The sequence below is a fragment of the Mus caroli genome, unplaced genomic scaffold (assembly GCF_978045245.1).
Source record: "Mus caroli unplaced genomic scaffold, Mus_caroli_1 scaffold_18, whole genome shotgun sequence".
Taxonomy (NCBI): Eukaryota; Metazoa; Chordata; class Mammalia; order Rodentia; family Muridae; genus Mus; species Mus caroli.
In genome coordinates, this window is record NW_028227273.1 from 88,004,113 (window position 1) to 88,027,504 (window position 23,392).

Genomic DNA, 23,392 nt, shown 5'->3' on the forward strand with positions numbered 1-23,392 from the left:
AAAATGGCAAATTCCCTCCCCTAAAAGACACCTATTTCTTTTGTTGTTGTTGTTGTTGTTGTTTTTGAGACAGGGTCTCTCTGTTTAGCCCTGGCTGTCCTGGAACTCACTTTGTAGACCATGCTGGCCTGGAACTCAGAAATCCACCTGCCTCTGCCTCCCAAGTGCTGGGATTAAAGGCGTGCACCACCACACCCGGCGTGGACACCTATTTCTTAATGTTGACTGTTTCTTACACTCACAAAGCTGTCACCCCAGAGAGTCAATAATGAGATGAAATGAACGCTACCCAGAATTCTAGAAGAGGCAAAACAATTGGTGATTCCTGAGCAGTCACTCAGCGCTTGCTCAGAGCGTTCCTATCCAGGAAATGTGAATGAGACACCGGCTCCCTGCCCTGCCTGAGCTTGTTCCAAATCAGTCCTGACTCCTCCTGGGAGGCCAGTTTCCTGAGTTAGGATTTTCCCGTGGTGGCTTTTTAATTGCCAGACAATATCCAATTCAAGCCCATTCTCCCTCAGGAGTTTTGCTCTACGCTTTGAGAATAAAGGCAGGCCCTGTTTCCGGCTGGAGTTAGGGGTCTGGGAACGGGCATGAGGAGAATTTCACAGAACCAAACACAGACTTATAAGCCCTGGTTCCCAGATACTTATATGCTAAGTGTCCTTACCTGATGAACGGGACGTGGTATGGACGGACAAAGATGTAAAGACAGACGCCCACCAGCTGTGCGGAGGTCAAGAGGATGTACCGATGGGAGCGGGAGATGGCTTTCTGAAGCTGCTCGCCCCACATCTTCCTGTTGGTGGTGCTGAAAATGTAGGAAGCCAAAGATGTGTGGCAAGCTAATTGGAAGCACCTATCCCATTGCCAACCCCACAGCCAGACCTCCATCTGTTCTCCACTTGATTGCATGCTGCCCGCACCCACAACAGGGGAGCCAGGCATCAATCCCTCGGGTGGACTTGTACACATTTTGGATTGTTTTTTGTTGATTTCAGTTGTTTTTGAGTTTTTGGTGGGAGTGAGGCTTGAACCTAGGACATTGTGCATGCTAGTCAAAGGCATACCTCTTTTTACTTTTTGAGACAGTAACTCACTAACCCATTCAGACTGGCCTTGAACTTACTCTGTAGCCCAGGCAGACCTTGATTGTACAATCCTTCTACCTCAGCTTCCTACGGATCTGGGACATAAGGCCCAGTTCTGATTATAACTTATATATCACAGTAGTTCCACACCATCAATGATACCTAAGTACAATAAGCTAGAACTCCCCAAAAGCCTGTTTTATTTTTACCTATCTATCTATCTATCCATTTAAAAGTTCCTTAACAGATGATGAGGTAGCCCGGTAGGTAAAGGTCTTTGCCACAGAGCCTGACAACCCAAGTTCAAGCTCCAAGCTCCACAAGGTAGGAGGAGAGAACCAATTTCCACAAGTTGTTCTCTGACCTCCACACTGTGCTGCTGTCTATATAGACACACACATAATTAATAATACATGTGATTTTTACAATTAAAAAGGTCCTTGAAATAAGGTTGAGTCACCTATGGCAATGAATGTCTAGTTTTCTTTATATCAAGTGTTGATTCAGTGGTTTGGGGTCTCCCCTTCCTGCCTGGTGTAAAGAGAGGCACTTCCCAGCATGCACCACTCCCCCTTCCACCCCACACATCCACTTCCTGAGACAGTGTGACTCAGCCACAACACAAAGCCCCAGCTGGAGCCTATCACTGTAGTCCTTCTTTGTTTGTTTAATCAGCAGGAAAAGCACTCAGTCAGTCAGTCAGTGTGTGCAGGGAATGTAGCCAGAAGGACTCAAATGGCCCAGGAACAAGCTGGCTCCAGGGGTGCTTGGAGCCCCAAATCTGGCAAGGCACCGGGTCCAGGGACACCCTGTTCTCCATGCCTGGCCCCTTACCTGGCATTGACAATATTTCCCGCACTCAATTCCACCATCTCCTCAAACCCGATGGCAAATATGTCAGCAGGACTGCCATCATCTAGGGAACAAGGCAGGAGATAAGGAAATCAGAACCGCCAGATCTCAGGCTGCTTGTCTACAGGGGCCTTTCCTCTCTTCCTGACCACATCTCATTGCTAGAACCCATTCCACTCGTAGCAGCCAAGCCACTGGAGCCTGCCCTCACAGCCTCCTGTGCTCATCGTCATGGCACCTCTGCCCTTCCCTGTATTCAGCCTGGGGCAGCTTGTGAACATCCCTGAACCGCCGACTCTTTCTCTGCAAAGAGAGAACAATCTGCCACATCACCAGGTAGCACAGAATTTAAGCTGGATACCAGGAGCAAAACACTTGACTCAATCCGGCCCTCAAAAGAGCATCCTCTTATTCTTCCAGGTGACATCATCTCTCCGGCTGGATCCTAAGTGATCTGGGAACAACGTTATCTCATCTTTATTTTGTGGCTCCCAAGTATTTTTCAGACTGATCCAGGGGTGGTTGCTTCTGGTCAAAGGGGATCCTGCCTAGAAGCCTCTGATGGGATGCTCTGTAGATGCCTGGCTGTAGAGCCCAGTGACCCAGAGCTGTCTCCTTTCTACACAGGAGGCCAGTGCATCATAGAATCTCTGAAGCCATTTACCAGACCTCCGCGGCCACTTCCTCAGACATACATCTACCTGAGCCATCAAGACCACACAGTGTTTTAAATGCAGAAAGGATGTGACTCCTGCCAAGGAGGAAGGGGCCTCTGAAGCAAAAGTCCAGCAAGCTCTCCATGTCCTTCTCTGCTGGCCACCTTAGCTGAATGGGTTGAAATCATAAAGCTGCCTCTTTGTCTCTTTAAATGGCACGGCACCTCTCATCTGTCTGTGTTAGCTGGGAACGGCAAGGCCAATGCATTCTTGACCCTGAACCTGGTGGGTTCTGGGGAGCTTTCCACCAGCTTCCCCAGGGACATTCCTGCCCAACAGTTAACAGTGTGCCTTAAGGGCCACTCTGGTGTAAAGGCAGAAGAGGGCCACTCTGGTGTTAGAGGACTCTCCTCAGTGAAAGGTGCTGAATATTTGTGGTAAGTTTGAATATATTTGACTCGGGGAGTAGCACTTTTGGGAGTTGTGGCCTTGTTGGAGGAAGTGTGTCACTGTGGTGGTAGGCTTTGAGACCCTCCTTCCAGCTGCCTGGAAGTCAATCGTCTCCTAGGTGCCTTCAGAACAGGATGTGGAACTCTCAGCTCCTTCTTCAGTGCCATGTCTGCCTAGACGCTGCCATGCTTCCCACCATAATGATAATGGACTGAACCTCTGAACTTGTAAGCCAGTCCCAATCAAATGTTGTCCTTATAAGAGTCGCCGTGGTCCTGGTGTCTGCTCACAGCAGTAAAACCCTAACTAAGACGACATCCTTGGCAGGAGACAGACAGACTCTCTGCTGTCATTTAGATACTTGTGTTACCAGTGCTAACGCAAGCCACCACTGTCATGAGCATGCCGGTGTCCCCAAACTGTGGACCCTAATACCTTCCTTCCCTGAGGTGAGGGTCACATGTGTATGTGGCAAGAGAGGGTGCCTGCAATTAGACCATGAATTACCCCTCACCCAGGCATGAACCTGTTTTGTGTTTGGGAGCAGGAAGCAGCTACGCTTCTAAATCAACACTGCTGCGAGTTAAATGACCCTTACCAAAATGCTTGGCATAGGCAACTTACCGATTTTGGAATATCTGCACACAAATAATGATATTTTGGGATGACACCCAATTCTATACATGGAATTCACCTGTGCCATGTATACCTTGACAAACACACACATACATCGCCACCACCACCACCACCGCCACACCACACACACACACAAGCAGTTTTATGCATTTTCAGGGCTACTGTGCTTTGACTGTGATCCATCACATAAGATCACAGGTGGAAGGTTCTTCCTCGTGGAAGAGACTATGTCCCCACCCCCACTCGTTATCTCATCAGCACTAAAAAAGCTTCAGGTGCTAGTTAGGATTTCAGAGTTCCAGACTGGGGCTGTCCATGCTGGAGTCGCCTTGGAGAAAGACAGGATTGCAGCATGCCCGACATCCACAGTGAGCCTTGCTCTGTCATCCCCTGACAGCAGCATAGACTAGAGGCTGCATCTTCTGTAGGCCATAACTAGTTCTAGCACTTAGCCCCAGCACCACAAAATCTCTGTATATTTAAAGGTCAGCTACTCCCTGGAAACTCCTCCAAGTACTTAGGGAAGGAAAGCAGCCTTGTAGCTAACCATAACAGTGCAAGGCGTCACTCTAATAGGTGAGACCACGGTGCCTCTAAACATTTTGACAAATGACAACACAAATATCAGTACTAAATTTTACAAGGTGACACTCGCAGAGTCAAGCTGCTGGGAGAGGTTGTAGGGGACTATGTGTGTCCTTTCCCAGGTCGCCACCCTTACTGACCCTGGGAGTCCAGTGCTCCTGACAGCTGAGGAGCATCTAGGAGCCAGTCTGTGAGCTCCGCGGTCCCCAGGAGATTGCTACGGAATTGCTTTCCTCCGTTCACATTCCAGGTCCCCACAGCAATCTGGATGCGCTTGAAATTCGTGAATTCTGACTGGCGCTCTGTCATGGCCTTCAAGATCCTGGGGGTCGCTGTTAGGAAGCAAAAAAAGGCATGTGTTTTCTGCAGCCCGGACTGTAGAAACCCTCCCATATTGTATGAGATGTGGCCTGTCAGAGAATGCCACTCATGAGCTGAGGACAACAGACCTGAACATGGTCCATATGAGAATGACAGAGGGCTGACACCTACCCTAACCATTTCACTTTCCTGTCTGCAATAAAGCATGAAGAGATGGGGCTGGAAATGTACCTTACAGCTGAGGCACAGGGCACCCAGTGACAGGAGTTCTCCCAGACTCAGGGGAAAGCCTAGCACTCACTATTCAGACCATGATCCTGCAGAACGAATCGGGGGAAATGAAAGTAAGCTGAACAACTGAACTGCAATAACGTGTCACATTTACAAATAATGGTAAACAATATATGTATGGGCTATATATATATATGTAAATATATATGGATATATATATATGTGTGTGTGTATATATGATGGATGGATGAATGGATGGATGGATGGATGGATCTTTAAATGTCTATAAACCCAAATCTGCATCTTTGCAATTTTTTACCTTCCCCATCCAGCACACCTGAAAGACTGTTTTGTTTATTTGACCTCAAACCTAAGGCATTAAAAACCAAAACAATGCATCTCTATCTCTATCTTCTTAGCGATCCAAAATATATCCACAGTTTTAAAACCTAGCAGCATTAGGGCCTGGAGAGATGGCTCAGAGCTCAGCGCCCTTGTTGCTTTCCTAGAGGACCTGGGTTCAATTCCCAGCACCCATATGGTGACAAACAACCATCATGGCTCCCGTTTCAGGGGATCCAATCTCCCTTTTAGCCCACAAATCATCAGACATTCACATACGGCAAAACATTCATATGTATAAAACAAAATAAATATATCGAGAGAAAAAAAAGACAGCTAAACTCAGCAACTCACATCTCAGGTATGCCACTAAGATCACTATGGAACCTGAAGTTGGCGCTAGTTTTCCTGAGTTAGAATTTAACCACAGAGCAGATACTTGATATCACCCTGGAAAGTTAAACGATCCCCAATTATGAAACAATGAGAAGAGAAAGGTCTATATAATATATATATATATGTATATTATATATTATATATATATTTTTTGAAAAGCTACTTTAACATGGAATCATTTATCTTTCCAGAACACCAAAGGTTTCGAAAACATAATATTTTTTTAAATAACTGAACATGCTGGCTCTGCCTCTTCTTTTTTTCCATCAGAACAGTAAAGTTCATATTCTCTAAAGGAATAAGATGTCATGGAGAGTTCGCTATAGAAACCAGGCCTGGTGGCACACTTGGTAATCACAGATACTTGGGAGTCTGAGGCAGAAACATCAAAAGTTTAAGGTCTTCCTTGGCCACAGTGACTTCAAGGCTATCATGGGCAGCTCGGTGAGAACCTGTCTCAACACACAAAGTAGAAAGAGGCTGGGGTTGTCCAGCTTCATAGTCCAGTGCTTGTCAAACATGTGCCAGACTCTAGGTTTGACCCCAAGGTCTGAGAGATTTGAGTATCTGTGGAGTTTACCCATGGGAACCTAGAACCAGTGCCTTATGGGTACTGAGGGGCAACTGTACAGAGACATCAGGCTTCTTGGATAAACTGAACACATTGGGGTACCATAGATCAGAAGCTCCATCTTAGATCAGATAACTGGGTGTCCTGGGGCCGCTGTCACCTTGCCCCCTCATGCTCTTAAGGCTGTGGATACCCCATTACCCAGAAGGGCCGTGTTGTCCAGCAGCATCCGTCCCTTGTCTGTAGACTCTTCGTTGTAGACGTCTCCGACTAGCAGTAGCTTGATGGCCTCCTGCTTCACCCCGTCGAAGAAGTTGGACTGGATGGTGCGAGACATGGACCGGGCCCCATCCTTCAGCTTTCCCACCTGTGTGAGCCCAAACACCCGGTGAGAGGGATCTAAGCAGCTCTCCTTCCTGCTCCTTCCTCCTTCCCCCTGCCCCTCCCCTCCTCCTCTCCCTCCTACCTTGGCCTTTCCTTCCAGGGCCCTGCTCCCTGTGAACACCTTGCTCAAGCTGTGCCCATTCAGAGACCACATGGCTTTGAAGGACTCCACAAAACGGTCAATGATGGGCTTTGAATTCAGCCCCAAGCTCTCAAGCTGCAGATGAAGGACCTGGGAAACGAACCAACCACAGTTACCAATAGATGTCTAGAAAACCGACCGATCCTTCTGAGTGAGCACCTTACTCATACTGTGGATGAGGAGCACTGGCTGCATAGAAGGGGACTCCCTACCCTGACTCCCCCAGCATTGCTTAGGCCATCTTCCCTACCCCTTTTTGACTGCCTGATTTCAGGTCATCCAATGCCACTGTCAGAAGGCAGTGGAGGACAAGAGGTGGCACAGATGGAGCTTAATAGGTCAGCCAGGAAGTTAGTACCACATTAGCACTCAGGTATTCCCTCCCCAGGCCTCAGGACCTTCATCTCAGCCAGCTTCACACTGCCTTGGCTCTGAGGTATATTCAAGACTATCTCTCTAAGGAATAGCTGCTTCTTAAGGGTACCTGAAGCCATTGGGTCACAATGTCTGGGTGACAGAAAAGGCATATGGTGGCAAGCAGGAAGTCACCAAGGACACCACTCTAAATGTTCCCCTTGAACATCCCAGTCATCTGACCTATCGCTGGAAAGTCAACCCAGGAAAGCCTCACTGATGGCTCGGGACATGGCACAGATGGCCCAAGGAGCTCACCTCAAGAGCAATGAAGCACTGCACAGTGTTGGTTCTATCCAGACAGTCGAGACAGTTCATCCGCAGAGTGCCTTGCTGAAACCTTACAGCCAGGAGACACGGAGGGATCAGCAGGTATGCTTGCAAGAGCAGTAACTACAGCTCTACAGTGACCTAGGTCTACTCCAAAGAAACGTATTCCAAAAGAAGATGACCCCTCGTCTCTCCCTAGTAGCTCATCAGAAGCCCCAGTGCGCACATCCGAGAGATCCTGTACTGCAGAAAGGACAGGCAGGCCGGGAAACACACTCTCAGCAGCCCACCTCCCTGGTCATTGTAAGCACAGCTGGTACCGTTATCTATAACGAATACAATGTTATTCTACAACATTTTACAGATACTTTGTAACCCACTCCGGAAGCCTCATTCCTGGTGAATGAAGCCAGAGTCGAGTCTGACATCATATAAGCTGGTCAGTGGCGCACGCCTTTAATCCCAGCACTCGGGAGGCAGAGGCAGGTGGATTTCTGAGTTCGAGGCCAGCCTGGTCTACAAAGTGAGTGCCAGGACAGCCAGGGCTACACAGAAAAACCCTGTCTCGAAAAACCAAAAAAAAAAAAAAAAAAAGGACCTTGCCTTTGTATGTGTTTGTTTATAGACACACACTGGCAAACATACACAGGCAGGCAAACTTAGGATGGAGCAACGCAACCTTTTGTTTTTTAATTTTATAGGGGCTTGACATAAAATGGTTTTATCAGGTAGTGAAACAATTGTAAGTCGAGTGACTCCTACCTACTGCTGCTTCTTAACATGGAAACCCTCCCCCAACTGCAATGCAACTCTTGCCCAAAGGAAGGTATCAAGTGTGTTTCCTCTGTAGGGAACAGCCCTGCTGTCTGGTATTTAGGGAGCCAGGCAGCACCTTGGCAGTGAGATTAAACAAAAACATCCCCCAAGAGAAGCACGGAAGTATGGGAATGATAGAAGTACACAGTGAAGAGATACTTTTACAGTAAGAGTGGAGACAAGGCAGAGCATGGCCTTGCTCAGTTTCCTGGCGACGATGTTTCTGCTGCTCTGCATATGTGTCTGTGATGGCAACCAGCGTGGATACCGTGAGGACACTCTCGGATGCCGGAGAGTTTTAGTGCGGAAGTGATCTCATAAACTTGAGATCTCCTTCCAACAACAGGCCGTGGTAGCAGGAAGCGGGTTCTCCTTTATGCTCTACTCTAAACAAGGTCACTCATAGATAGCTCAGTGCTGTGGGTCCCTTGACTTTGTATCAGCTCTGCTCATAGGTCCTGCCCCAGTGTGGCTAAGTCACGTCGCTGGGCACAGAGGGTTTTGTTTGGTTGTTTGGTTGGGTTTGTGGTTATTCTGTATTGTTTCTGAGACAGAGTCTTGGGTAGTCCAGGATAGCCAAGGATAGCCTAGAACTCACAATCCATGACCTTAAACTTCTAATCCTTCTACCTATACTTTTAAGCACTGGGATTAGCGCTGTGCACCACCAGACATAGTTTTTATTGATGCTGGGGACTGAACCAGCATGCTAGGCAGGAATCTTCCAACTGAGCTACATTGCCAGCTTTGAGCTCAATGTTGTGTTGTAATGCCATCCTTTATGTTTGGACTTTATGTCTTTATCCAGATATCTTCTCACTAAATTCAAAGGCAAATGTCTCTGACTACAGAGGAGTAAGGAGGACCCCAGATCACTAACATCACAGAGCTGATGATTCAGGAAACCACAAGTGCAGCCAGGCAGTCACAGAGGGAAATGACTCCTGTGGAGGTGCCCACAGCCAACAAAGCCTCTAGACTCCTCCCCTGGCAGGAGTCTGAAACTCCATCAAGACTCACCGTGGACTTACATTCTCGCCCTTCGCAAACACGCCAAAGTCTTCCCAGTGTAGCTGTAACTGAGGTCTCAACAGGTTCTCCAATTTCTCTAGCTTCCTACCTTTGGCAAACTGATGGAAGTCAAAATTTATCATAGGTGTGTCGCCCGCGTGGCAAGAAGCCCAGAGCAACTTCTGAAAAGGGAAAGGGGATGTGTGAGCGTACAGACAGAAAGGAGTTGAAAGCTCTTCCTCCAGTAGCTTGAGTGCTCTGGCCACCAGGGTCACCCACTAGAGTACATTAGCTGTGGCCTGGCCCTGACCTCCAAAGGGGTACATAAGACAAAAGTCTAGGCAGACAAGGGGAGGGGGCAGGCAGAAGACACAAAGAGCATCTTGCCTGCATAAGGGCAGGAGGTCCCCTTTGGGCAAAAGAGCCCACAGCAAGGGTGTCTCTCTGGGGGACATCCCACTCTTGTGGGGCTCAGAGGTCACAGGTGAGGGAAGGCTAGCTCTGTTCTGCAGCTGGCCCAAGTGCCCAGCCCTCAAGAACAGCAACATGTGGCAGGCTGCGCAGCTCATAATCTAGTCCCTGTTACCCGGGTAACCAGCTACTTCTGGACAGGCCACCAGTCCTGGGAGGGTGGGCTCAATAATAGTTGAGACTCCAGAGATGGATGACAGGTATGTACAGTGGGGAAACCCAAGATGGAGGACCTGTTGTCCCATGTGACCGAGGCCCAGCCCGGGAGCCAGAGTAATGGTGGGAGGACCCAGAGAGAAATATGGCACAGCGCTGTGGATGGGTCAGGATCCTCCTCACAGAAGTGAGGCCTCCTTTCCCCACTTTTCCCCTTCCCTAGTCTGGCAAACTTCCTTGGCCTGCTCACCAAAGAGGAGGAGACAGGCTACCTGCCCTCCTCAGCTACATGTCTCAGACCTTACTATATTAGCCAACATCTGTGCAGCCAGAGGCTCTGAGAACTCCAAAGAACTAGGAGGACCCTGGATCACTCCCCCAGCCAGCCAGAATGTAAATCAACACATTCTGCCACCTTCAAGAAAGTCTATTGGGGAAAGGGAAGGCTAGGCAAGTAAAAAAAAGAAAAACAAAGAACTTAGGGGCTTTGAGTGTTACCCTCTGGAGCCAGCACTTTGCCCAGCTGTGGAATGATAACCTCTGGCTGCCAGGCACTGGCCTCTGACTGGTGAGGAATGCTCGGAAATTAGAGCCATAGCCGAGGTCTCCGAGTAGAGTGTGAGTTCTACCTGCTCAGGATTCATCCTTAACTCCTGGGCCATCTCTGTCCTCTGGGTATAAGAGAGACCTTCACTTCACTGCTGGCATCGCCACCAATGTGGGGTGGGCTGGGGAGCTGAGCACGTCCCTTCTACGGTTCAAGCTCGAAAGACTTGGGGTTTGTTGAAAAGGGAGAGAGATTGAGATTGATTTTCTTTAGTGCCCCCTTTCTCCCCACCTTCCTTAAAATAAGCAGTCAGCACTGCTGCCAAGAGAAGTAGGAGGAGATATTTCTTAAGCTTGTTGCCCATAGCAACAAACTAAACAGGAAAAGCAAGTCTGGCCAAAGAAAGCTGGCAACCAGCAAGCTCCTGATCCACGCATGTAGCTTTGTTCTATATAATGAGAAATGAGCACTCTAGGTGGACTTGGCTTCCTCCAGCCATGGGTTAGGGGTCAGAGATCAGGGTGGCAGTAGAAGCCACATAGGCCACATCCCTACCATGGGGACTTTAAGGTGTCTCTATAAGAGACTTCTTTCGAACTTCAAACAATCAGAGAACCCTTTCCCAGTAAGCAGAGGCCAAAGGGCCTGGGCAGAATGGATGGCGGCTGTTTCAGTTCACTGCACCTTCTATAGAAGACTGCTAGTTCAAGGGCTCTGTGGCCAAGAGACCTAAGTGGAGTCACTAGCTCCCCCTGCTGCTTCCTTACCCCATTGAGATCCACTCTGCTCACCACTGGGCACCCAGAAATCAAAAGAAGCCTGCCAGGAGCTGGCACGTGGCCTCCCCAGCAGCCCAAACATAACCACAAGACTTGAAGGCGATCCAGGCAGAAGGAAACCATACAGGTCTGCTTTGAACCAAGAGGCTCAGATCAGCAACTCTACCCAAACGCTGTGAGTGCTGGCAGCTGGGGCCTCTTAGAGTTGTTGGAATAAGCTAGGCTTTCCCTTCTCAAGTTCTGGCCTGGAAAGCAGCTCCTGGGAGGAGGGGGAGGTGAGGGGTCACGGAAGGCCTCTCTGCCCATGTGGAGCACAGTGAAGCAGTTCTGTCTAGAGATTGAACAAATCCTCCCATACCTCGGTTCATTAAAGTACTGAGAGCTCAAGGCACTCAGTGCTGGCTCTGAACACCCACACAGTGCTGTCTTCAGGGTTCACAAGAGCAAGGCTGCCCGAGTCTCAAGGCCCCGCCCCTGCCCCGCCCCAGCCATCCCCAGCTGAGCATTACCTTGAAGGCTCTGTTGAGCACCTCTTCACCACCTCTGCTGCCCAGCAGGTTCACAACCACCTGCTTACCGTATTGCTCCTTCAGAAGCACCATGTGCCTGCAAGGAGACCGGGGTGAGCGCTGACTCCACGGTACCCGGGCCAGGCAGCCTGCACCTCCATCTTAGCACTGAAGGTCTAGGACCAGCGGTGTCCCTAATTCCACGTGTTGAGGGAGGAAAAGCCCATTCGCCTCGCTACTGTCTCTGCTCATCTAAAACCCAAGTCAATTCCGGCTGTGTGGACAGAAGGCATTGGGCAGGAACAGTGCCTAGCATGTGCTGCTTTTAGATGAGGCTGTTCGGGCCCTTTTTACAAAGTACCACCGAGAATAAGTACCACCGAGAATGCTTTTGTGAACAGCCATGTGAGTTCAACACATCCATCTCCAAAGTTAACCCAGAGCCTCTTTGGTGTCTTCCTTTTCTCAATTAAAACCACTGGGGGTGGGGGGCGGGGCAGGCGGGGGTGGCGCACGCCTTTAATCCTAGCACTTGGGACGCAGAGGCAGGTGGATTTCTGAGTTTGAGGCCAGCCTGGTCTACAGAATGAGTTCCAGGACAGCCAGGGCTATACAGAGAAACCCTGTCTCAAAACAAAACAAAAAACAAAACAAAACAAAACACCACTGTGGGGGGGGGGGGATAAGCAGCTACCTCTACCTCAGAAGCCAACTGCCTCTCGGGTGCTGCATATCAAAACCAAATTAGTATCATAAAACATGCAGTACATATTTCACTCTCAAACATTACAGAGAGATGCCAGTACTTAATCTTTATCACAAGTTTGCTTAAAAAAAAAAAAGTAACTATTTTCCCTTGGGTCTCATGTAGCCCAGGCTGGCCTCAGATTCACCGTGTAGCCAAGGATGGCCTTGAGCCCCTGACTTCCCAGCTTGCACTTCTCAAATGCTGGGATCGCAGGTATCGGCCACCCTGCTTAGCAAAAGTACCGGAGTAATTTCACGTTTAGAAATGTTTCAACGTAGTGATTTTAAAGTAGAAAAACGCAATGTAAAAATCTGACATGTAAATGAAACTTAACAGTGTAATTTTTCTATGCTTTTAAAATGTAAATATAGAATTTTTTTACGTATAAATATAGCAAAAAGGAATGGAAAGATATTCGCTGTGATATTAAAAGTGAGTGGAATGTTAAATTTGTTTCTTCTTCTTTTTTTTTTTTTTGTCTTTTCCAAGTTTCTACAATTTATTTTCTGACAATCTATTTTATAAATACAATTATTTTTTAAGTTCATAAAGAACAATTTTTAGCCTGGTGAGGGGAAAATATTCCCCCCCTTCTGTTGAGTGATATCACGCAGAAAAGATTTTGGAGTGAGAGGTTTATCTGAGCTTGTCTGCTGACAAGCTGGGCTAAGTCTGCTAGTTCCATTTCAGTGAAGGTCTTGGCAGCCCAAGGATGGGACAAGAAGAGGTGGACATGCCAGTCTATTCTTTGGGATTTCTCAGAGAAGGTATGTCCCTGCCTGAGGCCAAGCACATGGTCCTATCCCCACTGAAGAAGGATGGCTTGCTGCTTGTGGCTGTCGTTGAACGACCTGAGTCCCATGCTAGCCACAGATCCAAGCCACATCCTGCCATGCAGCCTTTCAGAAACAAGGCCTGCGTGGGCCTGGTCTCCCTGTCTGACCTCCTTTCCTCAGTAGGGTCTAAATCCCAAGGATGGTCGGGGAAGACGATCAGGGTTGCCATCCTTCCCTGCCACGGAAGCTGACTCTCCGGAGCAGATCCTGAGTGCTCTCATCTTGCAGAATCCAGCTCACCCTCCCTGAGCAGACATTAGCAAAAGTGGAAGGACCAGGGCTCAGTACCTGGGGGTGGCTCTTCTGTCCTTCCCTTTTGTGTAAAAATAAAACAAGATATTTTTTCACATCCATGATGACATTGATAACACTGATAACAACATTGGCATAATAGAGGGTCTCCTGGAAATAAACCCAGCAGAACAGGGTCAGCTTCTGGTTGAGTCCACTCTTACTGTGTCTGGGAACATTTGGCATGGTGGTATGGACCAATGACAATCACTGTGTGTATCACCTGCGCATGTTCTGGGGAAAGGACCAAAGTAAGAGGCGGGTTTGGTTCAGGACTGGGGTTCCCCTTTCCACTGCCCTGGGGCCCCTTGCCTTGCCATTTGAATGGAGGGGGGAAGGTCTTGGGTGGTATCTGATGGTTCTTACCTTTCAAAAGCAGGGGCGTTGGCCTCTAGGCCTCTGTGCAGTCTCAGATGATGGGAGCCAACCTACAGAAAGACAGAACAGGAAGATGACGATCATGTTCACTGAGGTAAATGACTTTCTCACTGCCTAGAGCCAGGCTGCACGTGGTACTGCTCAGCCATTTCTGGGGCTCATTCCCTGTAAGGTCAGAACCCTTGACTCTGCTAACAACGCTCCCACCCTTGCCAAGATTGGTACCCTCAAGTCTGACTCTACAGCACAGGGGTCCCTAACTGCAGCGTGCTCTAGGCCAGCAAAGTGCTTCCACCTCTATTCTTCCTAAGAGACACCATTGTGATAAGCTCTGGTGCTGGACAAGGCTGCCTGTCTCCCTGAAACCCAGCATAAAGGCTTTTCTGTTAAATAGGCGGCGCCCAAGGACACAGTGGACAGCTCCACTGTGCCCAAAGCTCTCTGCTATAAACATCACTTGGGTTATCCATTGCTGAGTCAACATGCCACTGGGTATCTGGTCAGGAACAAAGTGAGGAAAACAGAGTCCGGGACCTAGGTGATTCTTGTCTACCTATGGTCATCACAGAAAGACCCACAAACAGTGAAAAGCACCTAGCAAGTCTGCATAACGCAGATTAACGTAGTGGAGACTTGGGACCAGCAGCTCCACAACTTGCGTGGGGATCTTCTCTATTTGTGCGCCCTCTATCATACCGGGGAAGATGGGCCATAGGTGCAAAGCTGGGGCAATGGCAACAGCCAGCAAGAGTAGCTGCAGGCCAGCCCACATTGTGGAAGAGTTCACAATGTGGCTAATCTACTGTCAGTGCGAACAATGAACCCACTCTTGGGAACAAGGTCAAGGATACCACCCCCACAAGGGAGATCAGGGGAGGAGATGGGTAAAAAGAATGTGAGTCTAGGCCAGGATGTTTCAAAGTGTGGTCCCTGCATCTCCTAGAGACAAGTTAGAAATGCTCCGTGTGTCTCATAAGCCTCCAGCTGATTCCTACAAGCACACCCATTGTGGCTTGGCAGCATGGGCTTTGACTCATTTCCTGTCCCTTGCTAACTAACCCCTTTGGCTCGTGTGTAAAATAACGTGAGGGCATACCCGGGAAAGAGCAGCTTGGGGCTGCACCCACATTGCGAAGCTGCAGGGAACTTGGGGGCTTCTGGGCCTCATGGCTTCAGGTCAAAGCCCTCCACTTTTTAAAGTGAACAAGAGCATTGGGTAGGAATGGGAGAGAATAAGAGCTGTTAGTCTGAAATTCTCAGACCCTGTGCCCTGTCTCCATCCATCTCTGATTCTGCTACTCTTTCCTCCATCCCTGGCCTACTCTAACTCTGTACCGTATTGTCTTTTTCTGGAATTACCTACTCCCAATGTAGGCATGTTGGCAGGCTTGGGAAAGGAGCTACCATCAACGGAATGAGATCTCCACTGGTCCCGGACTGCCTTTTCGTTTTTTTAGTTCCCGTTCTCCTCCACCTCAGCTTCCCCTTCTGGCTAAAGGACCAGTGTTACTCACCCGAGCTATCAGTTTAACCCCACAGCTTACACAACTGGAGTTTATAGTCTAAGTCTCACAAACACCTTCTGGGGTCACAGCCCAGGTTCAGCTGGCTCCCAAGAGTCCTGGTAACCATGGCCAACCCCTCCAGGCTCTATAGCGCCCCCTGCCCTCACTCAGAGGCTGGCTGCTTGCTTACTCCAGCTGCCATTAGGACCTCCTTAGGAACACTTCTGGGCTTTCTGTGTAGCTGAGCTTCTTTCGGAAGCTCCTTAGAACTATGCTCTAGCATGTGGCCACAGCGCTACTCATTTGCCAGCTGACCACGATGAGGCTCCTCCCAGCTCGGTGTGCTGAGCCAGTGCTGGCAGTTCTGACAGAACTAGACAGATGGTATGAATCCACTCCCTTCTCCACCACACCTCAAAAATGATGCATACCTGGGCTCCCAAACACTAAGCTAGTGCCGTTCCCTAGATATGAACCTTGGGGGCTACAACAATCACTTGCCATTCGTTCCCCTGCCAGGGTTGCCAGCTTGCCTGAGTGGCTCTAATCCCCAAGTCAGTCCAGGCAAAAGAACTCCTCACTGCCACCCACCCTCTGCCACCTACCCCTCCCGAGGGCTGCTGCTCAGATCCTTAGCTCTATTTGGATAACACTGCCATGTGCCTGCCCCTTGCTCCTTCAAGGCAAGGGCTACATCTGACCCCAGATGTCCAGTGTACACAGAAAATGCCTCATCACTGTGCCTAGGACTTCTGATACCCTATAAAGTGTGAGGCAAAGAAGAGAGACAGCCAAAGACACTGTCCTTGTGTTACTTGGCTACATCTGAGTTCTTGAAGGTGAGAAACTCTTACTAGCTTAAGTACACAGTCACCCTTCTTCCAACACGGCTTATATTGGTCTCTGTTTACTTCTGTTATTGGTAACAACAACTACCATTTTGAGTAGTGTGGGGTGTACGCATTATGCTAAATTCTAGTATGCTTTATGATTTTAAATCATAGCATAATCAGGTATATCAATCTTTCATTATAAACTGAACTAGGGCTTAACAAAGATATGTTTTTTAAGAGGTATGGCTGTTACTAAGAGGAATGCCCAGGGCTGCCTAGTTTCAAAGTTTATACTCTGAACATCTAACAGCCTTGCAACCTAGGTTAATCCAAAGATTGGGTCAAACATGAAATTATTCTCTGTTGGGCTCACCAGCCCACAACGTCCATTACATGGCCTAATGTGGCCCTTGGTTTTTGTTCATTTCGTTGTGGAGGACTTTCCTTTCATTCCCTCACCTTAGGAACTCCTGTGCCATAAGCCATCTCGTTTCCCTACGGTGGAACGGAACAAGGGCACAAAGAGGCCCCAGTACCACCCGTTCCCAAAAACAGGTGTTTGGGAGAAGAGACAGACTTAGACAGAGGCTCTAATCTACCCTACATCTTTCCTCCATTCCATCCCATTCCATCATGTGAACCTCAGAGTGAAGGCCAGACTCACATGTGGCAGACATGTGTCTTGTGCTAGTTACAGAGATAAAGAGCCTGAGGCTGCAAAAGGAGTAATCTTTCCCAGACAAATGAAATGATAAATTCATTCCATCACAAGCTCTGCTAGAAAGATGTTGAGTTCTAAGGGGCAAATTCTTACTGAGGTTACTCTAAACTGCACAGCTATCTGCCTGGGTCAGACAAAATCATTAAATGTAGATGGGTGCCATGTAGACTAGAGATCTAAGGGTTTGTACCGAGAGCATCATGCCCGTGACAAAGCATCATCCAGGCCTTCTTTGTCTTTCCCAGTTCCTTTCCCTATCCCTTGCAGAGCTCACATTCCCTAGGACAGCCCCCAAGAAGGCACCACATTGCAGTTTAGAACACACACCATTCCCCAAAACATCTTTGCAAGAAGAACGGGCAAAATTGGAAATGGAAAAAGACAAGGGGAAAATATAACCAGGATATATTATATGAGGACAGACTATTGTCAATAAAGGGACAGAGACAACCAGAACTAATGCTTCACTTGATCGTTGCTGCTGTATGTAGACTACCATATAGTGGCTGCTGCCCCCATTTCTCTGAGGATGACACAATCTCTCTTTGATGATGTGTGGTATTTAGAGTATAAATACAAGCATTAAGTTCAAAAGCCAGCAAATCTCAGAGAAGATTTAGGAATGCCAGCCAGCCTTTTAAGCCTGTTTGAACACAACACTGAGGCTTTGCTGAAGGACAAGGGTTAGGAATCTCAAAAGCCTGGATCCTGCTCTGGGTCATCCGAGGCAGTCGTACCATAGCACGTTCAGGCTGGGTCTACAGCGATGACCAACAAGCGGCACCATACATTTTAGTAGAAGTAGAGCAGAACACTGAGTCCTAGCCATCAGACGAAGGTACTCAAAAGAACAGGAAGCTGCTGGAAGGGACAGAACCACGAAGCCTCCCACCCAAGAGAGCATTGGAAGAAAAGTGAGACTTGCTCTTTAGCATCCCTGAATACCCTGGAGAGACTGGCAGGCAGATGGTAGCCTGGAAAGATGCTCAGTCACCAGGACACCAGTAGGACCTGGAGCACAACCTCTCTCAGAGGTCCAGGAAAAGCTGGGAGGGTGAGACAAATTTCCGATAGCTTTCAGTGTTCTAAGACTGTCAGGACTGATTTTGGGGTTTCTGATAAGTTTTGCATGAATATAACAGCCTCCCGGGTTCCCTTGTATATCATGTTCATTTGACCTGTGTGCCTCTTCACATACAGCTCAAGATGTTTCTAAAGGAAAGCAGAAATCTAGATGAAAACAAGTTTGAAGAACCTTCTTCAAACAGCCATAAAATGGGCCGTTTCAGGGAATGTAAGCTCTGCCACAGATGGACAGGATTCTGGCTGCAGGCAGTCATGGGCAAGATGCTTCAATACTGACTCCTAGGTACAAGTCTATAGACACGGAGATAGGCTGAGAGCTTTGTGGCCTGTGCTGGAGCTGGGTAGAGGGTGACTGCCAGTAGTACAGGTGTCCCAGCAGCGTAGAGACCTTTCAAGTTCTTCGAGGTAGGGGTGTGGCTCAATGGTAGAAGTCCTGCCCAGCGTGCCAGAAGCCCTGGCTTTTATTACCACTAGAGGTAAAAACAAAACAAGACAGCAACAACAAAAAAAGACTATTCTAAACTTACAATACAAAGCTGGCTTTGAATGCTTTAAATGGAGTTTAGGGTAGAAAAGTTATATCTCAATAGAGCTGTTTAAAACACAAAACAACAATAACAAAGTGTCCAGGAGCTGGCTGAGTGGTAAGGGCTGTAATCCTAGTACTTGTTGGGTTTGAGGCAGAGATATTGCTACAAGTTCAAGGCTAACTTAGGCTCCACAGAAAGACAAAAATAGCCCAAGAGTAACAAAAGACTTTTGGAAAGCCTCCAGGGGAATTTCTCCCTGTTACAAGTAAACTCAAACTTAAGCCTTCTACCTCTCAGAGCAGCTGGGCATCCTCACACACCTGAATGTCAATAAATGCACACTCCCACCTCACAACTAAGGACCAGAATGAGCCGTCCCACCCATCTATCTTACTCAAAGAGCTGACAGAGATATGGCCGGTACTGTTAGCACGGCATGACGTGCTGGCAGCCCCAGTGACAAGTCCAGGCTGGGCTAAGAAGCTGAGCCAAAGACTGGGCAGTGTGAGCCTTGCTGTGCCAATCATTCCTGAGAACCTGGCTGTGGAGCTCTTGGCCTCTGCTGGCTGACCACCAGACTCTCATTCCACAAGAGCCATGGGCAGGAGAAGTCACCGACTAGAGACCCAGGGAGAAGCTTTTTCCAAGCATTTTGGTCCCTCGAGTAGCTTGCAGCTACTCTCCGCAAATGCACCTTGTCAGAACCCAGTGGAGGGAGCAGCATGCCTTTCGGTGATAACAGCTGTGTCCTTGGACCATGTCCCTGGTCCCTGAACTCGTCTCAGGACGCAGAGGCTGAAGCTCTCTGGCACTGCCCAGAGCTGTACTTTGGATGGCAGACGGTATTTTTAGAAACGACGGGAAAGCTCTGCAATCCTCACGTGGCTCCATACAAGCGCCACAGAATGCCAGACTCATGATGCAGCCACCAAGGACCCGGCAGACCCTCTCGAGCCCTCCAGGGGATTTCCAGCTGCTAGATATGTTAGCAATAGGCTCAACTTAGGGTCCCACTTAGACCACTCTCACCCAAGCATTCTCGATCATTTCCTCAATATATCCCTCACTGCACAAGGTCAACTGATAATATGTACATGGTCTTCAGGAACAAATGACACCCAGTGTGCCTGTTAAACTCTCTCTCTCTCTCTCTCTCTCTCTCTCTCTCTCTCTCTCTCTCTCTCTGTGTGTGTGTCTGTCTGCCTGCCTGCCTGTCTGTCTGTCTCTCTCTAGCTTGGCTCAACACAATTGGGCCAAAGAACAAGACCATAAACAACGCCATGCAAGAAACATGTTTAAAGAAAGAAACTCCAGCTACAGAAAGAGACCAGAGGTACATTGACACAGCGGAAAGCCTTCTGTGTAAATTACCTACCTGAAGTCCTGGTTGCTCCCAGAACAGCGGAACGGAGCCTCGGATCTGGACAAAGGACGATACTCCATCATCCATGTAAATCGTCTGCAGCACAGGGAAGCAGAGAGAGAAACGGACTCGTCAATGAAACCGAACGTCCTGGGCTGTAATGGGATCTGGTGCCTGTGACCCGACACCAGCCTGGAGGGCAGCCGGTGGACTTCGGTGCCCTCTGTGCTCTCACCTACCTAGCTGGGCTGGTGCAGCTCCCTCATTGTTGGCTAGACAGCTGTGCATGCTGGCTAGTGTCTAGATTTCTGAAGAGGGGTCTGAACACAGACATGGTGTGTGCAGGAATTCTCACTCCTACCTCATAACGTTATCTGCTTCCCTGAAAAGCCTGGCACCCGTTTCCCTCTTTAGAACCAGAAGCAAATGTGGTGGCGGTTTAGCTTAGACCTTTGCAGAGGGCTCTATTTTTGCCTGCTCAATAACTAAGGAGCTTTTGGTAAAGGAATGAACCAAATTAATCAGCTCTCCTGAGAGTCCCGTTGACAGCACCTGCCTCTGTTGAATCTGACAGTTCAAGTCAAGGCTGGACTTGAACTTGTCTGTAGTACTGACCCTGTGCCACTGTATTATCAAACATGCCACCAGCTAATATATACACAATAGCTTTTACAATATACAGACCACTTGTAAAACTAAATGATACTTAAATTAAGATAATGAAAATAGTAGCCCCTGCTGATCAGTTTTGTAGTGGCCTACCTACCTTCAACAACAGAGAAGCAGACAAGAGTTTAAAGGACACAAAAATATAGTCCTGAGCAGGCACAGGGATGGCTGCCGTGGTTATCAGATGGTGGCCTTTATCTGTGCAACCCTACCCTGGCCTGGCAGGGCCACCACAGGCGCCACTGAGAGTCCTTTCCATTGCTCACCGGTCGGCTCTCTGACAGGGTGGTTTTCCACACGGGCTAGATCATGCTCAGATCACACATGCATTAGTAATTCTCCAGGGGGAGGGGACTGGACAATGAGACCCGAGGTTCTCTGGACCACAGGAACGCCATGAGCCTGGTATCTATGTTGTCAACTGTAATTCTAGCTTTTGTCTCCAGAGGAAAATATACTAGGGTGGGAACATGCTATGTTTCAGATATTGGCTACCAGCAAATGAGCTCTCTCCAGTATTCTATTTGCTCCACTGCAGGAAGGCCTGCCCTCCCTGAGATGAAAGACACAAGACAGACAGTGTCCCTGACAGACAGAGTTAGCTAACATGCTAACATAAAGACAAGCATTTGCAATGCAAGAATCTGACCTAAGCTAAGGACGTTCATGCTTTTCCTGAAGAACTTGGGCTTCAAACACTACTTTCAGCTGTGCAGGAGGCTGTGCCTGGGACCCCTTCTCCATGGGCAAGAGTTCTTCTTTCTTTCTCCTCAGAAAAACCATCTATGGGTCTCCTACCCCATCACCCAGGGTGTAACCCAGCAACCAACACAGTGGAGTTCCACGGCACCTCTATGCTGAATGAACGAATGGCCTGAACACTTGTGGGTTGCTTCTTTCTCAGGTGCCATTTTCACAGGGCTCCTGGAGAGGAAGGAGAATGATGCAGGAGAAAACAGGGCCCTGGGAAAGGCCCATGAGCCCAGCAGTGTGGCCTGGGTACTTAATTGAACCACTTTCATCCTGATCCCCTTTCCAAGGGTATTAAATGTCACTTGGGTACCCAGAGAGTAATGCTAGATATATTCCCCTGGCCTGGAGCGGTCACTTGGGAAACCTCACTCAGGAAGGCTAGGTAGGGATGGACATCGGGGCAGGTAGGATAGATGCAGGAACTGGGGTGGGGAGAAGGCAAAACCAGACAAGATAGGGAGGGAACGCTAGGAAGAGCTAGAACCCTGGGAAGCAAGCAGGAATCCCAGTGCTGACACCACAGAGGGCCTGGTACTGTACCTCCCCAAGGAGGGTTAAGAATGGGAACAGGGCTAGAAAAAGGAAGAGATGCCACAGGAAAGGCTCTTCCAGGCTTCTGCTTCCAAATGCACTGTTTACAAACACCGGCACCCTTAGGAGGACACGCAGAGTCAATCCAGCCTCCCGTGGTTAGATGGTGGCCTGATTGTCAAGAGCCAAATGTTTATCACGCACCCTTTTGCTGACAGGCTGAGGAACTGTGAGGTTTGTTTTTCTGCAGAGTTGAGTCACTGAAGCAGATAGAGCCACGGAGTATGACTCACAGCTGAGCTGAAAAAGGAGTCCAGCCCTCCTCCTAAGAAGCACAAGAGGCCGGGCGTGGTGGCGCACGCCTTTAATCCCAGCACTCGGGAGGCAGAGGCATGCGGATTTCTGAGTTCGAGGCCAGCCTGGTCTACAAAGTGAGTGCCAGGACAGCCAGGGCTACACAGAGAAACCCTGTCTCGAAAAACCAAAAAAAAAAAAAAAAAAGAAGAAGCACAAGAGGCAACAACCACATGCATCGACATGTATGCACACACCACATAAGTGTAAGTACACACTCAAGTGTATAACACACATAACAAACACTCAATACACATACAATACATACATAAATATTCAAGCATCAGATAAGCACATGTTGTATGGACTTAAACATACAACATATATAACATATACATGCACACGCCATACAGATGCATGAACACAAAATGTGTGTACATATGTATAGACATGTACACACATATGTACACACACACACACACACATACACACACTGTACAATACCTGCATGCCAGAGGCGGAAAGTATCCTATGCTACTTCAGACTGGAACCCCACTTGGGCATGGCAAAACTATGGTCTTGAGAATTAGAGAACTAATTAGAATTAGTGTAGGCACCCACGGACTACCAGGCTCACAAGTGGATTCTGTCTATGAAACCCAATAGCTTGCTTTTCAGTTGTCATTAGCAGTTTCAACTAAACATGTTCAACCAAGAACTGCTCTGGGTTTATACAGCCCTCGTGCCCAGTTATATGTCTGGTTGAAAATAGTCATGTGGGATTAAGTTATACCCTCTCAGCTACCTGTTATTCTGGTGGACAGCAGATGGGAGTGTCTGCCCATTAATAGTGATTGCTTCGGGGAGCAAGGTCAGTGACAAGTTTATAGAAACTGCCATGTGGCCCAGAGGAGGAAAAGGGAATTTTAAAAAATACAAATTGGGAAGGCCACAAAGGTTTATGGGAGCCAAGAAATCCCTCTTGCAACCCCAAGCAATCAGAAAGCAGAACGCTTCTATAGCTTGTCCCTCTTAAAAGCACACTGAAATTTAACCCCGTCATCAAGTGGTGTTAGCAACTGCCTTCATTAAGTTAATGGATTATTGGTCTATTTTAGGAATGAGTTTTCAAATAGAAGCCATTTTGGCCAGGCTTCTTACGTGCTGCTTGGCACTTAGCCATATGGAGCTCTGAATCTCAGGATTGGTCAACAAGGCCAGCAC

The 23,392-nt window shown here is 48.4% G+C and overlaps 1 protein-coding gene across 10 annotated transcripts in view; it reads right to left on the minus strand.

Moving 5' to 3' along the window:
* The window catches only part of Synj2 (synaptojanin 2), a 97,528-nt gene that overhangs the window by 26,386 nt on the left and 47,750 nt on the right, over nucleotides 1–23,392 (minus strand). For 9 of the 10 annotated variants that reach the window (XM_029471526.2, XM_029471528.2, XM_029471525.2 and 6 more), the window contains exons 5-14: nucleotides 19,934–20,017; nucleotides 13,872–13,933; nucleotides 11,631–11,727; nucleotides 9,178–9,350; nucleotides 7,330–7,411; nucleotides 6,598–6,747; nucleotides 6,333–6,498; nucleotides 4,411–4,602; nucleotides 1,926–2,007; nucleotides 671–811 (exon numbers count right to left, since the gene is read on the minus strand). In XM_029471526.2, the coding sequence (XP_029327386.1) occupies nucleotides 671–811; nucleotides 1,926–2,007; nucleotides 4,411–4,602; nucleotides 6,333–6,498; nucleotides 6,598–6,747; nucleotides 7,330–7,411; nucleotides 9,178–9,350; nucleotides 11,631–11,727; nucleotides 13,872–13,933; nucleotides 19,934–20,017 (1,229 nt within the window). Of the gene's footprint in view, nucleotides 1–670; nucleotides 812–1,925; nucleotides 2,008–4,410; nucleotides 4,603–6,332; nucleotides 6,499–6,597; nucleotides 6,748–7,329; nucleotides 7,412–9,177; nucleotides 9,351–11,630; nucleotides 11,728–13,871; nucleotides 13,934–19,933; nucleotides 20,018–20,160; nucleotides 20,307–23,392 lie in introns of those variants that run through there. The other variant, XM_029471529.2, reaches the window with a different exon arrangement.